Raw genomic sequence first — 18731 nt, 5'->3', positions numbered from 1 at the left:
ATGATTGTGTCATGACAATGGCAACTGTCAAGAGGTGGCATATATTAGGCATCAAATGAATAGTCAGCTATTTAAAACATTAAACCTCTCAAGGTATTCTCTTAAGGTGTGAGAAAAAAGTAAGCAATGATAAAGCCACTGAGACCAGAAGAATAACCATACTAGAGAGGAGTTGTGCAGCAAGATCTAAAGACTATCAGAAGCCAGTGAGCCGATATAGAGTCTGTAAAAAAGACCAGGCACCAGACACATATGCAAGGGGATGGTTTCCCTGTTTTTAAAAGACCCTTTGCAAACATTTTAACTGTATGGCCATTCTTAAAGGGGCACTCTGGTGCTTAGACATCTTATCCCTTATCCAAAGGATAGGGGATAAGATGCCTGACCGTTGGAGCCCCGCCGCTGGGGACCCCCGGGATCTTGCACGCGGCACCCTGTTTGTAATCAGTCCCAGGAGCGTGTTCGCTTCGGGACTGATTACTGGCGACCACAGGGTGGGCGGCGTGTGACGTCATGCCTGTGCCCCCGTGTGATGTCATGCTCCACCCCTCAATGCAAGCCTAGGGGAGGGGGCGTCATAGCTGTCACGCCCCCTCCCATTTGCTTGCATTTAGGGGCGGAGCGAGAAGCCCGCCCTGTGGTCACGGTAATCAGTCCCGGAGAGAACACGCACCTGGGACTGATTACAAACGGGGTGCCGCGTGCAAGATCCCGGGGGTCCCCTCGGAGGGACTCCTGCGGTCAGGCATCTTATCCCCTATCCTTTGGATAGGGGATAAGATGTCTGAGCACCGGAGTACCCCTTTAACCCCATCATGACCCAGCTAGTTTTGGCCTTTATGACCCAGTCTTTTTTTTCAAATCTGACAGGTGTCATAATAAGTGGTCATAATTTGAACTGCTTTTACCTGGCAAAATGATTCAGAGATAGTTTTTTTGAGACATATTGTACTTTATATTAGTGGTAAATTTTTATTAAAATTGTTATTTTTTTTTTTTGTAAAAAATATTGTGAAAAATTGGAAAATGTATCTATGTTTGAAACTCTCTACTTGTAAGAGAAATAGTCATGCCAAATACATTTAGTTATTAATTCACATCCACAAGGTGTCTACTTTATGCTGGCATCATTTGCTAAGCAATATTTTACTTTTTTACGACATTAGAAGGCTTATATTATTATGAGCATGTTTTCAAATTTTCAACAAAAGTTCAAAATCAATTTTGGGGAGAAATTACATTTTGAATATATATATATATATATATTGGGGGTGGGGGGACGAAACCCATCTAGGTCCCGAGGCAAGATGGCTGGCTATTAGTCATAGCCACCATCTTACCGGCATGGCGGGGTGCCTCAAATAGTGACCAGTATCTGCATGACTTACATGTATGTCATAGGTCGGGAAAATCTTCCCGTTCATGACCTACATGTAAGTCATGGGTCGGGAAGGGGTTAAGATATGGTAAAGAAAAAAGTAATTTGCTTCTTGCTCCATCACCTACAGTACTTTTGTAGGCCTTAGGCTGCCTGTGGCCAAGAGCAGCTTAGACATCCTGTGGTCTGGTGCAGTTGCATGTGATTGACATTAACTAATTGTGTGGATTGCACCCGAGCAGAAGAGCAAGAAAATCCTATTTTTTTTAATCTTGCAAGGAGAGACCCACCTACCTATTGTGAATATTTATCATCACAATTAGAGACGAGCTAATTTTTGAAAAAATCAATTTGGCCGATCCGCCAAATTTTTCCCAAAAATTTGGTTTGGTCTGAATGTATTCGTGGTGAATCTCGTTCTCTATTTCTGGCCTACAGAGAGCCTCAATAGGGGTGTAGAACACTTTGCCTTGCTGTAACACACAAAGGGTGTGTGCTAGATTAGTGAAATAATGCCGCTAGTAGAATCACTGTTGCAGAACGGCACAATGGAGGTGGCATCAGTATGAGGAAATCATATGGTGGCTGAATGAGACAGTGTGGAGGGGGCAGTAGCATGAGGTGACCATATAGTGCCTGAACGAAACAGCATAGAGGTGGCTGCAGCATGAGGAGACCACATAGTGGCTGAATGACCCAGCCTGGAGGTGGTAACAGCCTGATGAGACCATAGGGCCTCACAATTGAAAAGATTAAAGATATTTTTTAACATTTAAATTGAATATTTCAAGCACATGAACCTAAAATTTGGATTTGGATTTGGTTTTATGTGCCAGCAGCATGGAGAGACCACGTGGTGGTACAGTGACTGCCTGGAGGTGGCGGAAGTATGAGGAGACCTTATAGTGGCTGAATGACACCGCCTGGAGTTGGCAACAGCAAGAGGAGACCATATATTGGCTGAATGACACAGCTTGGAGTATGCGGCAGCAAGAGGAGACCATATAGTGGCTGAATGACACAGCCTGGAGTTGGCAGCAGCAAGAGTAGACCATATGGTGGCTAAATGACACAGCCTGGAGTTGGCAGCAGCATGAGGAGATCATATAGTGGCTGAATCAAACAGCCTGGAGTTGGCGGCAGCATGAGTAGACCAAATAGTGGCTGAATGACACAGCCTGGAGGTGGCAGAAGCACGCGTAGACCATATAGTGACTAAATAGCACAGCCAGGAGTTGACAGCAGCAAGAGGAGAACATATGGTGGCTGAATGACACATCTTGGAGGTGGCCGAATCATGAGGAGACCATATAAAGGCTGAGTGGCACAGCCTGGAGTTGGCAGCAGCAAGAGGAGACCATATAGTGGCTGAATGACACAGCTTGGAGTATGCGGCAGCAAGAGGAGACCATATAGTGGCTGAATGACACAGCCTGGAGGTGGCGGAAGCACAGGTAGACCATATAGTGACTGAATGGCACAGCCTGGAGTTGGCAGCAGCAAGAGTAGACCACATAGTGGCTAAATGACACAGCCTGAAGTTGGCAGCAGCATGAGGAGATCATATAGTGGCTGAATGACACAGCCTGGAGGTGGCAGCAGCACGAGGAGATCATATAGTGACTGAATAGCACAGCCAGGAGTTGACAGCAACAAGAGGAGAACATATGGTGGCTGAATGACACAGCCTGGAGGTGGCGGAATCATAAGGAGACCATATAAAGGCTGAATGGCACAGCCTGGAGTTGGCAGTAGCAAGAGGAGACCATATAGTGGCTAAATGACACAGCCTGGAGTTGACCGCAGCATGAGGAGACCATATAGTGGCTGAATGACACAGCCTGGAGGTGGCAGAAGCACGAGTAGACCATATAGTGACTGAATAGCACAGCCAGGAGTTGACAGCAGCAAGAGGAGAAAATATGGTGGCTGAATGACACAGCCTGGAGGTGGCAGAATCATGAGGAGACCATATAAAGGCTGAATGGCACAGCCTGGAGTTGGCAGCAGCAAGAGGAGACCATATAGTGGCTAAATGACACAGCCTGGAGTTGGCAGCAGCATGAGGAGACCATATAGTGGCTGAATGATACAGCCTGGAGGTGGTAGCAGCATGAGAGGACCATGTAGTGGCTGAATCACACAGCCTGGAGTTGGCAGCAGCATGAGGAGACCATATAGTGGCTGAATGACACAGCCTGGAGGTGGCGGAAACATAAGGAGACCTTATAGTGGCAGAATGAGCTCAGACCTTTTGCTGCCACTCCTGCTGCCACTCGCCCCTAGTCTGCTGCAACCTCTGCCTGCACATGATGAATTTAGGCCTCTGCCACTCCTCTGTGCATGTTCTGGCACTTCTCTGCCTGACATACTTAGTGCGTATATGAGGGGAGGACAATACTCTCCACTACGCTTAAAACAGTATTTGTCTACAACATCAGCAGGTGTGTACTTTTGGCTGGCCTTTCACAGTATCTAGGCCCTTAAGACTTTAACAGGAACAAAATGGTACAAAATGTAGATGTACGTATGTGGTATGCAGTTATGAGGGGAGTACAATGCGCTCCAATACTCTTAAAACAGTATTTGTGTACAACACCAGCAGGTGTATACTTTTGGCTGGCCTTTCACAGTAACAAGGCCCTTGAGACTTTAACAGGGACAAAATGTTTTTTTTCCTTAAATTCGGAACAAATTTGGATTTGTCAGATTTGATTCGCTCATCCCTAGTCATAATAAGGAAACTACCTTACTAATAAGGAACCTATCTACCTACTAAGGGCATCTACCTTTAGTACTTTCAGGATCTACCTAATGGTGTAAGGTTCCCTTCATATATATCAGTTGTCCGGCACTGTGTTCCTCTGGCTTGCACCGGAGGGAAACTGATGATAGAACTAATCCCCTTCATTTGAATGGAACAGTTCACAATCATTCGGCATCTCTGTTTGGACACCGGATGGTTGGACACGTCTGATCGTCACCGGCAAGGGAACACATTTTTTCCAGATAACTCAGAGGAGTTGGAAACCAAAACCTACAAAACCCACGTGCGACAAACAGGATGCAACATAATAATAAATACCAGGGGACAAAGCAGTCGGGTAAGAAAGCAAGATAGACTTACAACCCGATTTTCTAAGTAAATGAGGGCCAATGTTGGTCTGTATATAGTATGTTTATTGCAATACCAAGTTTGTGTTCTTACTCGGTTACTATGTGATGGTAATATGTGGGTCTGGTGTGAAGGTATTATTTTAATTCCCCACAATTGAAGGATAACGTATTACAATATTTATTGTAAGATAAAGTTGGAGGAACGGAAGTTATTGCTCTTTTTGCAAGTTAAATTTGACATTACTCCTTTCTATAAAAAAGGCTTGTACTGAGACAGAAGTATAATCTGGGTTCATACTCTTGTTGTGCAAAAGTTTAGGTAATATGTAGGCTGCATGTTCACAACCTTGAAAAATAATGACAGGCATTAATGAAGGTGCAGGGTGGATCCATACAAAGATACTGGTGCAACTCCATGTGAAATGTAGGAAAGGCTGGGGTATGGAATAGAGTCCTAGGCAACTGCCAAGTATACTGTCCTGCGGAGTGTATTGTATTTCCTTGTCCTAATTATCCTTCAACCTTTGCTTTCATTGTGTTTGTTAACTGTTGCCTTGACCCAGGTCACTTAATGATCAAGCTGGCTGCCTCATGGGACAGATGTGTTCTTCTTACCTTTCCATTTAACTCCATTTACCCTGAGATGAGTGGTGTGAGATGACATTTAAAAATAAATAAATGTGAATTGTTGGGAAATGGATATTTTATGTTTCTGTTTGTCCCAACTTGTGGTTGGGATGATATTTGTAGCATATTATGTTTTTTTTCTGGTATGTTGCATTGTGAGAAATTGATGTCCTCAACATGGCTTGAGGAAATTAATGGATGAAGACATCTGACCCTAATGTGCTAAACTGTGCTTTTTCTCCCATACCTGACCTACTGACTCCACTTCCATTTGACATACTACTTACATTTTTGTAAGGGAAAAAGAGTTTTAGGAAAAGTAGTTAAACAATCTAAAATTATTAAACATCATTTTGTAAACACAGTAAAATATTTATGGTAGACAGATGGATTGAAGGAGTGGATGACTAATTCATGTAGCCACCGTTATTGTTCATTTAACATATATTCCAGTGTTCCTTGAACTCCTGCAGTTTTGTCAACTGATGCATAATGCAGTGAATACCAATGGCGCTCTCTGAAGGCCTTGTTTATTATTATTTGTTTGATTAACACTAATGAATATTCATTCTCATTAAAAGATCCGAGGTTGTCTCTGGATGGTATGTGTGTGGATACAATTAGAGACACAGTTCACCAAGAGTAATCTCCCTAGGCTAGTAAAATAAATTGGTTATTTATGTGTGCAAGTGATCAATATTTTACATATAAATACACACACAACACATACTGTTTGTACATAATCACTGTTTATCCCCTTTCCACATAAAAAAATAATTTTTCTCTATCATTCTGCCATTTATAAAATGCATAAAAATCAAAAATTAACCTATTCTTTATGAATATTCTTGTCACCACTTGTCAAAAACTGAGAGGGACAAAATCCTTGAACTGAGAGACCATGGTTTATCACTCCGGCAGATAGCAATGCATGTAGGCCGAGATATTAGCACTGTTCAACATTGTGTGTCTAAGTAGATAGGAGACCAATGACAAAATGGAATAACAACAAAAGGTGCACAGAGGTTAACCATTGTACAGACAGATTGTCAGATTAGAATAATGGCACATAGTGATCCATTCTGTGCTGTAAGTGAAATTTAACCTGATATACCAAGGTTAGAGCATTAAACATTATGTATGTAAAGCATGGAAAGGCGCTTGCGTCAGTTTACCATTGACGTAACACAACTGATTTTAAAGGCTATATTGATGCATAGCAAGACAGCAATGGAGGCTGGAAGGGAGGTCTACCCCCCTCAGCAATAAGTATCTCTTTTTGTCTTGGACATAATGATAGCTGGAGCTTGGTCTGGAGATTACATGGGGAATGCTATGAAGAGGCCTTTATGAGGAAACCTCCCACCAGTCCTACTCCTGGGTTTATGGTGTGAGATGGCATAATGTCTGTAATTCGTGTTTCTAGTCTACATTCCAGGTACACTTACAGATTGAGGTTATATTGATTTGGTTGTGGAACCAGTGGTACAGTCGTACCTCCAAAGTGTCCCTGTAGCTGTTTGTGAACACATCAGTGTCAAGCTTCATGTTGTTCATGCCATTGGACAGATCACGTTGGCACAGTTTGCATCAGATCGCTGAGGCAGTTATTCTGGGGGACATCAGAAAGGCACATGGTAGTGCCAAAACACGTCATGTAGTCGTGTTTATGCCAGTTTTGAGCAATGCCTCTGAGATCCATTTTTTCCATTTATTACCCATCTTTCATGCTATTGTGAGCAGGAGCCTTCATGGCCTTAATGTGCTATCATGGCCTGCAGCCGCTGCAGACTTATCTTCCATTGATCTTATCTAGGACATCATTGGTCAGTATTACAAAGAGAGCTGACAGCAGCAGATCTTGACAATTTGTGTGCCCAAGTGCATTCAGCGTGGTAGAGCATTCCTCTGACAACCACTAATAACCTCATTGACAGCATGCCAAGGCATGTAAGTGTTTGCATTGCTGCGTATGGTGCTCATTCTCGATACAGAATAAACTGAGATATTTTGACTATTTTTGGGGGTGAATGAATATCCATTCTCTGCTGCAGCAAATTGGCAAAATTTGTTGAAGCAGAGTGGCAAAATGACACATAATTTTTGTGCAAGCACTGTTTTTGTGTAACATTTTTGTACAAAGTAAGAGTCTGTAAAACCTTTTTGCGTAAAAACTGGCTGTGTAAAAAAGTGCCCAATTTTGCTACTGTGCCCTGATGTCGAGTATGATAAATTCTCCCTTTGTTTTATTATTTGTACATTTCTAACTATGTCTGTTAATCCTGGGATTTCCATAATTTTATTTCTTGGAGTTATAATTTCAATGTTGAGGTATGCATTTATACCATATGTGCATGCAAACTACATACACTGTTTACAGTATTTCCACACAATATACTTTATATTCACTATTTTAAAATAGGATATATTTAAAATTCATTGGAATTATGATGTCTTTTATGCAGGCAGCATATTATATTTCCTGGTCCATAGAGCTTTGGTGCCAGACAGCACAAATAATATTGTCAGTTACAAGCGCATATATTGGCAGCCATGATCATGAGGGAATAGGTCAGGAAGAGGCAGGGGAATAATACTCTGATGAATAAAGTAAACTCATAACCATAAGCCTGCTGTATTCTTTCTAACCAACTATTATGCAAATTGCGTAGTACTTTTTTGGAAAGTCGGAACAATAGTTCCTTAGACCAGGCATTATATTATGTTGCCCTTAACTAAAGCAGCATATTTTAATATCAGTTTGAAAAAATATGAGTAGAGATGATACATTTAATGGAACTTTAGATTTATAGATAGATTTGAGGAGTTAATAAAAGAGAATATATACAACAGATTTTCAATGTCCCTTCACTTCAAGGGTTATAGAAATAGTAACTTGTAGTTATCGAGAAAGCTGTATAATGATAAGGTACATAGAAAATGTCATTTTAAAATGCAAAAAGGTTCTCATGTATGCAGTTTTTGCTAGTGACTACAGTTAAAAAGGGAAGGTTTAAGGGTGTTTATGGTTATTTATTTATGCAATATTCATTGTTTTCTTTTGTTATCTAAGGGTGCCCTCACATATATCAAGCGGTCCGAGTTTTCCTCCAATTCAGTTTTCCTCCCTATCTATCATGCAATGGAGGGAAACTGTCAGGCTATGTTCACATGGCCAAATTTCTGCACAGAATTCTGCATGAAAATTTTGCAGTAAATTCCGCAGAAATTTCTGTAACAGAAATTCTGCTGCCTCAATGGGACAGCAGAATCCCATTGACGTGTATTGGCTCTAAAGTCATGCAGAATTTCATGTGCAAATTCTGGCATGTGAACATAGCCTGACCGCTCTGATCCCATTTATTTGAATGAGAAAGTTAATATTTGGCCGATGCTGAAGTCAGATGCCAGATCCCCCCACAGCTTTTCCATTCGGCCTGCAGAAATAACTGGGCACCAGACCCATAGACAACTAATGCACTTTGTCATCAGTTATGGCATAAATTGTGGCCAGTCACTGAGCCAGATAGCCAAATATATGTGATGGCATCCTAAGGCTAGGTTCAGACTACGGAATCTCCTGGCAGAAAATTTCCGCCCGGAGATTCCGAGTGCGGCCAGCGCCGGCTGAATCAGTCGGCACTAGCACTAGGACCGCGCAGACACTGCAGTCCGCCTGAAGAAAGAGCGCCGCCTTTCTTCAGGCGGAAATTTCTAAGCGGATTTTCAAAGCGGATTTTCCGCTTCACAAATTCCGAAGTGTGAATTTGTGAACGGAAACCCATTCACTACACTAGACATTTTAGCAAGTGGAATTTCTGACGGAAATTTTTACGACTGCATTTCTGTCGAAAATTCCGTAGTCTTAACCTAGCCTAAGACATACATTTGGTACGCAATTCACCTTGTTCCACCTTGCAATCTATTTTCTAACATTGTGGTTCATTATTGATTTATTTATGTTTGAATTGTACAAAACTTTACAAAATGTAACATTGAATTGACAAAAAAAAAAAAAAAATATATATATATATATATATATATATATATATATATATATATCATATGATCATTATCATATTGTTATTGTTTTTTTTATCTTGTAGTCTTCTAGGAGCCTTAAATATTTTATTTTTCCATTATTATTCCATTCCTTGTTTAATTTTTATTTATTTATTCATTTATTTATTTATTTATTTTGCATTGTAAATTTTATTCATATTATTTTGGGGTAAAGAGGAATTTTTGATTGCTTTTTTATTTCACGTGTGGTTAAAAAATACAAAACAAACAATAATTTCTAATCTTTTTTTAAAGGAAATCTGTCACCAGTGCCACCTGCACTTACCTGTTGGTATCCGTGACACTGGTGACAATGCTACTTACCTTGTCCCGTTCGGTGGCGGGGATATCCGGTAATCTTGGCCGTTAGCTCCAGCTCCGGGCACCCGACTTGGGGCAAAGGCAGAGATTAGTGACATCACCACTGCTGCGAGACCCAGCAGAGAGCAGCGGCGGCTGGGGCATGGGCGTAGCTTAGTGACGTCACCGCTGCTGCTCCCTTCTGGGTCCCGCTGCTAGAGAACAGCAGTGGTGATGTCACCTCAACTAGCTGTCGGTACCAACAAGTTAGTTCAGGTGACACTGGTGACAGATTTCCTTTAAGTCTACCTGTCGTTTCAGGTGCATTGACTCAGGAGGTCATTCAGGGTAAACTCCCCTGTGTGTCTGCATGAGAAGCAGCACTGTGACCATTATATAACTTGTATATATCATTTTTAGCAGATATCAATGGTATCTCCCATACACTACACATACACACACACACACACAGCAGGAGATCCTGCTGGATAGGGGATAAGATGTATTAGGGCTGGAGTACCCCTTTAATATTGTGAGACATAAAAATACACAGATGTCAAAAGTAAACTAGCACTTATAAGGTACGTTCACATGTACAAAATCTGCTGTATAATTTTGCTGCATATTTTGTGCAGCTGATTTTGCTACTTCAATGGGAAGCAAAATCAGATGCACAAAAAATGCAGCAAAAATATTCAGCAGATCCTGCACATGAGAACGTACCCATAGAGTACATTAACTGGAACTAAAATATTTCCACCAGAAGGAGAAGTTACATTTTTATACATATGAAATCCTAATGATGATCTCAGTGCAATGCATGTTGATACTTACATCTTATAAAAGGTAGTTGTGACTATTATTGACAAAGAGTCCTTAGGGAGAGAGGCAGACATATTTATGGTATTCTACCAGAGGTCTCAGAACTTAAAGTTGGTAACTTTTAAATGTAAATCTTTTTGTCCAGTTGGCGAATGATTTGACTTGCAAGCTGTCATGTTCGATCACACAGATATGATGTACTGTATTTACAGCATCATATGTGCTAGGTAATTCCATAGATTTCTATTTCATATCTATATTAGCTCTAGTAACTGTAAGAATATGAAACATACAGTAACCATATTGTCAGAGGGGAGAGATTAAGCTAAGCCAGAGAGGCTTATCTTGGTTGCCATGGTAATTGAAACTCATAGAGAAGGGAATACATTTGGTCCCACAGTTTTTATCACATCACACTCCAAAAGATATGCATCAGTGATCCCACTTGGTTATGGCAGCAACAACATTAACTTGAGGTATGAGGGTAAATTTGTGGTATGGGGAAACAGTGTTAAGTCTATAGAGAAACTTCCTTGAGGTCTCTAGGTGATTCATACAATGTAAGGTCTTAGAGCTTATTTTAAATGATACTTCCTATTGTTACTCTGAGAATGTTCAATTAAAATCTGGGTTCCAGGAGAGACTTAGTTAATCTCCTATCATAGGCTTCCAAAGGCAGGCTATAATGGGGCTCCTATCATGGCAGCCATGAAGTCCTTCAAAAGGCCCCTTACTGCCTTGACAGCTTACCAATAGGCCAATCAGACTCTTAAAATCACCAGGATGTGGTTCCTAACTGCCTAGATGTCATCTGCTGACAGTGAATCTAGGTGGTCAAATTATCTGCATTAGAACTAGCTCTGTTACCCGTCACTGATCACAACTTTCAGCTACTAAGAGGCTGCTAAGCCTATTCCATACATTGTCATCACCTTCATTATGGATATATTCATTGTGGCAAAAAAAGGGCTTTAAAGGGGTACTCTGGCCCTAAGACTCTGCCCCTTTGTGATGTCACGCCCCGCCCCCTCAATACAAGTTTATGGGAGGGGGCGTGATGGTCCCTCCCATAGACTTGCACTTAGGGAGCGGGGCATGATGTCACAAGGGGGCTGGGTCATGGCATCACAAAACTTCGGCCTGTAGCCGTGACCCTTCAGACACGGAGCGAACATCGCTCTGTGCAGCTGCCACAGGTGGGTGTCTGCATGAGAAATTATGGGGGTCCCCAGCGGCAGGACCCCCACGATCAGGCATCTTATACCCTATACTTTGGAGAGGGGATAAGATGTCTTAGGGCCGGAGTACCCCTTTAAGTAAGAATGCTGTATATTCGGCAGGTAAATAATTTAAGGGTAATAATAATCTATACTCTCTTTCTAGGTTAGAATAGATTGTGTGAGAGTGTTCTGCATACTGTTTTATTATCGAGGTGAATGTATGCAATAAGCCCACCTACCTAGTTAAGGCTGCAGTATGCCAGAATTGTATGATTTAGCTTAATGCCTATGTGTGGTATGTTTAAATAAAAAATAAATACATTTTGCTGACCATTTTTACTAATAAAATATGTCTGAATAAACACTGTCTGAACCATAGCCTTAAATAGGCACTGTCAGATCCAAAAACTTTTTATATGTTGTCACTGAAGAAAATTAAAGACCTTTTGTAATATGGTTGATGAAAACTTTTTGGAATATTTAAATGGGCACTGTAATTAAACATGATTTTTAATGTTTGATTCCTTATGCAAAATAAATAACTTTTGCAATTGCCTTCCATAGCAAAAAAACAAAAGTTTTTTGTTAGTTTTTCTGCTGTATACTTTTGGCCACCAGGGGTCTCTCTTCTTGATCAGAACACATTCCGTCTGGTTAAAAACTCAGATTTTTGTATAATTCTTGTAATGGCAGGAGACCAAACTCAGGAAGTGTTTCACTGCACTGAGCTTGATTGACAGCTGCAAACAGCCTCACTGAAAGCTGCAAAAAAACTCACTGAAAGCTGCACAGACTAAAAGCTGCACAGACTGAAAGCTGCAAAGAGCCACACTGAAAGCTGCAAAGAACCTCACTGAAAGATACACAGACTGAAAGCTACTGCACAGAGCTTGATGTCTTCTATTCATCACAGCACAGCAAAGATGTGAGGGTGGAAGTGGTCCCCCAGCAGGCTTCAGTGATGTCATGTCTAATGGAAAATGTCCACTTTCTCCTGCTGGGAGATTTCTCTATGTGAGCAAGAAGAAACGTATGATACAAAGCTTTTAAAGCTCTGAAATTTTTTTTTCAGTGTGGGAGGGGTGTTAGGAGTAGTTATGGAACATAGCCTGAGTTAGTTTAGAAAAGTTTATTTGGTGGCAGGTGCTCCTTAACAAAGAATACAGCTCCTGAGGATCCAGGAACTAGGGGTTCCCATACCTACTGAGACACTAACCAGTCCTGTAGCAGCATCAGGCTTGCTATATGAGTCATGGACAAGAGATGACTCATGGACAAGACTGCATGAGCAGACACACCAATCACCTCCCACCACCACAAGGAAGGGACAAATTCCCCTTCCCCTGAGAGGATTTCCCCTGAAAATAGGTATTTTTGTAATAAAGATTATAGATTCATAAAAAATAGATGTACATGGTCAGGTTAGTTACCGAGTAACATTTTTTTTCCTTCATTTATTCATTTATTTTTGTGGTATCTGACAGGTACGCTGTTGTGGTTCTAGGGTGATAATCCTGTCTGCAGCTCCACTTGTTGTGGAAAACCTGCTGACTACACAAATTGTGGTTTAGGGATAAGAGTACAACAAAACATGCCCCTCCCCTGACCATGTGCTTCCTTTGTTTGAGTCCCTAAAATGGCCACCAAGTATATGAAACGGCAGCAGGAAGTACAGGCTCAATTTATAGGGCTTACATATGTTTGTAAACACCCAGAAACACTGATTAAGCTTTGTACAACTATGAATTAAATGTACAAGGTATTTTGGCAGAAATGTCTTGTACCAGCAGTGTATCCCACCAAATTAACAATCCCTCGGTAACCAGCAAAGTTGAACATTTAATAAAACATTAATTAGTTAAACCAAATAAGACATACATACAAGCATTAATGCAATAGTACATACTCTATGTTTAGCAAACTAGCATGGATCTAACCGATATCCTGATACAGCAATATACTTATCCATCCCAGGCTATGGCGTTGAGAAGCAGATGCTCCAAAAGGACCTAAATGCGCCCTTTCTAAGAATACTATCCCCTTATGCCCCACCTGTGGCTTAGGCTCCACCTACTTTCCTCACATAAAGTGGAAAAACAGGTTTATTTGGCCATGCCTACTGTGGGGACAGGGAAATGTATAATGTTAAAACACAACTTTTATTTCCATAACATACGCTTTCAACCAAATAGTGTTCAAAGAGGGGCATTGTATTGTATTAGAAATAAGTTTACTACAGTATGTACTGTATCAGTTTGTACATTTAAGTGTTAATGGGAATTTCAGTATGTGCCCAACTTAAATCTGCCACTTGCTAAAACTGTCACATTTGCCTTACTAGACTGAAAACTATTTATCGTGAACATTTTTACAAAAGGATAATACTGCAAGTCTTATAAAATATTTCCAATCTCTCCTTTCTTTCAGATTCAAACACATGGGGGACATAAACAATAACTCGTCATCGCTGGAAAATGTCAACTAAGAAGAAAAACAATTGAAATTTAGATTAAGCTATATTTTGTTTATTTAATATTTTTGGGGAGACTGAAACTATGATACCTTGTCCAGTGTTGATGCTTTTGCTGTGGATTTCTAAACCAAATCCTAGTCGTGCTGAACTCTACTTTAAAAGAACTACTGATGACCAGCCTAAACAAATATTGCAACATTTCCCAGTGAACGATGGGAAACTGCTACATCGGCAGAAACGGGGATGGATGTGGAATCAATTCTTTTTGCTGGAAGAGTATACTGGATTGGATTACCAATATGTTGGCAAGGTCTGTATTGCTGGATCTTAAGTATATTTCAATTATAATGTTAAAGTTTTTGTAAAGAAGCTGTTTATGAGCTAACATTTAAGGAGCAACAATAAGCAAGACAAAGATCTGAGGCACCTGACTCATACACCTGAGGCTAAATGCATAATGAGGGAGGAATTCTATGGACGAAAATGGCTAAAAATGCTGACAATGTGGTGGTGCCAGGATAGCGAGAACCATGGATAAACAAAGTAAATAGAATGGATAGATCCGGCAGCTCACCGCACCCGTAGGTGAATGAGCTAAGTGCGACCATTCAGAATAACCCGGATGCTGAGGGAAGCTCAGCGGCAACATACTGTTAAGTTTCATGCAATAGCACTTCATCCGGCCTCAACAAAATTTACCGGTACGTTGCCTCTGACCTTCCCGCAGCATCCCGGTTATCCTGGACGGTCACACTTAGCTGATTCACCTACGGGTGCGGTGAGTTGCACCATTTAAGGAAGATTGCAGAGGATAAATATATGTCATCCACAGAGGAGAAGATTGATGATAACATTGTTCATGCATTGTTCAGGTAGTGGTATTATACATTTGCTGTGTTTATTTGTATTTATACATTTTTTCTGTGTTTTATGATAGGCCTGGGGGGCCAAAACTTTTTCCTTCTCTCTGAGTTTTAATTACCATGGCGAACAATATATATATATATATATATATATATATATATATATATATATATATATTAAAGGTTTTTGCAACTATTTATAGGAGACTTGTGATAAGAAATCAGGAGTCCCTACATGTTCACACTGGACATTAAAGCTCACCGCTCAGTTAAAATGTTCTTGTCTGGGTTCAGAGTGCCTGGTCCAGTTTACCTTTATGTAGATCCACACATTTGCTGGAAAAATGTTACCTGAGCAGTAAGACCTAGAGTGTTTGCCTCACTGCATAGTACCTATTTAATTAGGGAGTCCTGTTTTTTTGACAACAGTTCATGCTCCTGTATGTACTTTCTATGGTGCCCTCGACACTCAGTTAACACTTGGTACTATTGCATGGAAACCGATCCCAAAGACATCATATTTAAGCAAAAAATAAAAATGTTAAAAATACATTCTAAAATACATTCTAAAATACATTTAGAAGACCTACTGTATAATCATGCTTCCTTCAAAAAATAAGTACTTTAAAGCTATTTTGCTGCATATTTTCCCCCACAGAGGGCAACAGTAATAGATTGCATTCCCAGTAATATCCAGATGTCTAATAGACAGACATTGATTTTTTTGTTTCTTTCCTATTTAGAATTAAACTATCCACATCTGTCCCTGTGGAGCTTTCAATCTAATTTGCCTATTTCAGACATACAAACAGTCACAAGTAAGCTTGGGTGGTGGTAATGACAGTAATAAAGTTGTATATTTACCTGACCAGATTCCCTCCCCTGAAGTTTTCCTAAGGGCTTGGCCATCATTATAGTCTTCTTCCTACTGGCTTCTGTGATGTTTCATGTGAGCAGGTCCTGCATGTTCTGCATGTTCAGACAATCATTATGCTGGGCGGGTAGTTCCTGCCTGCACAAGATGTCACAGGAATCAGTAGGGATACACTACTCTCACTGCAGCTTAAGCCACTTGGCAAAAACACCTGGTTTTAGAATGTGCAGTGAAGGTGGAAATCTAGTAGGAAACCCATGCAAACACAGAGAGAAAATAAAAAGCCTATGCAGATTCAATGATAATGCAGCATGTCAACAATTGACCACTTGGCTGCACCATTTTTGGATATTAGATTGCATCCTAAACAATCCTTGTTGCACAAGTTTTTTTTTTTCTTTTTAAGTTTCAAATAACAATAAAAATAAAAATGTCATTTCTATTATTTAAACTCTATGGCAGGAGTCCTCAAACTATGGCCCGCGGGCCACATGCGGCCCGCCGAGGACATTTATCCGGCCCACCGCTGCCTGGGACATCCCTGTGTCAAGAAAGATGTTTTCGGGACACAGGGATGCGCTCTCAGAGACCCCACGTTTACTTTAAAAATGCAGGGGCCGCCGGGAAGGTGGCGCACGCAGGGTCGTCACTGACGCCGTGCATGCACCCATAGCAACAGAGCGCGGAGGAGCGGGGCAGCGATGAGGACGTGCGCTGGCCAGCTAGGTAAGTGTTCCCAGCGGCACGTCATCTTCGGTGCTCCGACCACCACTCCTTCGGTCCCGGGACTTACTGCTATGTCCAGACCGGAGGAGCGGTGGTCAGAGCACTGAAGTGTTGAAGAACACAGGCATACAGCCTCTAGCCATACAGTGTATGGATGGAGGCGGTATGTGTGTGGGGGAACATACTGCAACTAATGTGGGGGAACATATTGCACCTAATTTGGGGGATCTATACTGCACCTAATTTGGGGGATCTATACTGCACCTAATGTGGGGGAACATGCTGCACCTAATGTGGGGAACTATACTGCACCTAATGTGGGGAGCTATACTGCACCTTATTTGGGGGATCTATAATGCACCTAATGTTGGAGATCTATACTGCACCTAATGTGGGGGAACATGCTGCACCTAATGTGGGGAGCTATACTACACCTAATGTGGGGAGCTATACTGCACCTAATGTGGGAGATCTATACTGCACCTAATGTGGGGAGCTATACTGAACCTGATGTGGGGAGCTATACTGCACCTAATGTGGGAGATCTATACTACACCTAATGTGGGGAGCTATACTGCACCTAATTTGGGGATCTATACTGCACCTAATGTGGGGAGCTATACTGCACCTAATGTGGGGAGCTATACTGCACCTAATGTGGGAGTCTATACTGCACCTAATGTGGGGAGCTATACTGCACCTAATTTGGGGGATCTATACTGCACCTATTGTGGGGAACTATACTGCACCCAATGTGGGAGATCTATACTGCACCTAATGTGGGGAGCTATACTGCACCTAATTTGGGGGATCTATACTGCACCTAATGTGGGGAGCTATACTGCACCTAATTTGTGGGATCTACACTGCACGTAAAGTAAGAGATCTATATTGCACCTAATGTGGGGGAACATGCTGCACCTAATGTGGGGAGCTATACTGCACCTAATTTGGGGAATCGATACTGCACCTAATATGGGGGAACATGCTGCACCTAATGTGGGGAGCTATACTGCACCTAATGTGGGGGAACATGCTGCACCTAATGTGGGGGAACATTATACTGCACCTAATGTGGGGGAACATTATACTGCACCTAATGTGGGGGAACATTATACTGCACCTAATGTGGGGGAACTGTACTGCACCTAAGGTGGGGGAACTGTACTGCACCTAATGTGGGGGAACTGTACTGCACCTAATGTGGGGGAATTGTACTGCACATAATGTGGAGGATTTGTACTGCACCTAATGTGGAGGAATTTTACTGCACCTAATGTGGGGGAACTATACTGCACCTAATATGGGGGAACTATACTGCACCTAATGTGGGGGAACTATATTGCACCTAATGTGGGGGACTATACTGCACCTAATGTGGGGGAACTGCACTGTACCTAATGTGGGGGAATTGTACTGCACCTAATGTGAAGGAATTGTACTGCACCTAATGTGGAGGAATTGTACTGCACCTAATGTGGGGGGTCTATACTGCACCTAATGTGGGGGTACTATACTGCACCTAATTTGGGGGAACTATACTGCACCTAATGTGGGGGAACTGTACTGCACCTAATGTGGGGGAACTGTACTGCACCTAATGTGGGGGATCTTTACTGCACCTAATGTGGAGGATCTGTACTGCACCTAATGTGGGGGAACTGTACTGCACCTAATGTGGGGGAATTGTACTGCACCTAATGTGGGGGAATTGTCCTGCACCTAATGTGGGGGAATTGTCCTGCACCTAATGTGGGGGAACTGTACTGCACCTAATGTGGGGGAACTGTACTGCCAACCCTAATGTGTGGGAACTACAACCTTATGTGGGGGGATCTATACTACCAACTGTGCTGCGTACTTAAAGTGGTAGTCCACTAAGATATATAAGTGTGCATAGGAATTTGTTCATGTTTTGTTATCTATAGTCCGGCCCTCCAACGGTCTGAGGGACCGTGAACTGGCCCCCCATTTAAAAAGTTTGAGGACCCCTGCTCTATGGCGTCATAGCATCAACTATTGACTGTGGTAAACTATTGAAATATTGACTGTACTGCAATAACAATATTTTCATAACCAACTAAAATGATGCCAGGGCTTTTCCAACCATCAGAAATAACCAGCATTACACTAACCAGTTTTACACACAATAAATCTGCAGAAGTTTGAACAAAATTAACTTGAATTAACTTAGCAACAAAATAGAAAACAACATGCTTTACTAAATGAAGCCCAGACAATTTCAGAACATACATCAAAAATATTATTA

The 18731-nt window shown here is 41.5% G+C and overlaps 1 protein-coding gene across 2 annotated transcripts in view; it reads left to right on the top strand.

Annotated features, from left to right (window-relative positions):
- LOC130273719 (cadherin-10-like) overlaps positions 1–18731 on the top strand; it is a 472310-nt gene that overhangs the window by 178313 nt on the left and 275266 nt on the right. For both annotated transcript variants that reach the window (XM_056520963.1, XM_056520964.1), the window contains one exon: positions 13954–14309. In XM_056520963.1, the coding sequence (XP_056376938.1) occupies positions 14082–14309 (228 nt within the window). In that variant the 5' untranslated portion in view covers positions 13954–14081. The remainder of the gene's footprint in view (positions 1–13953; positions 14310–18731) is intronic.

This window comes from Hyla sarda, chromosome 5 (genome assembly GCF_029499605.1).
Source record: "Hyla sarda isolate aHylSar1 chromosome 5, aHylSar1.hap1, whole genome shotgun sequence".
Lineage (NCBI taxonomy): Eukaryota > Metazoa > Chordata > Amphibia > Anura > Hylidae > Hyla > Hyla sarda.
The sequence above is the reverse complement of the archived record's forward strand: the minus strand, read 5'-3'. Positions and strand labels throughout refer to the sequence as shown.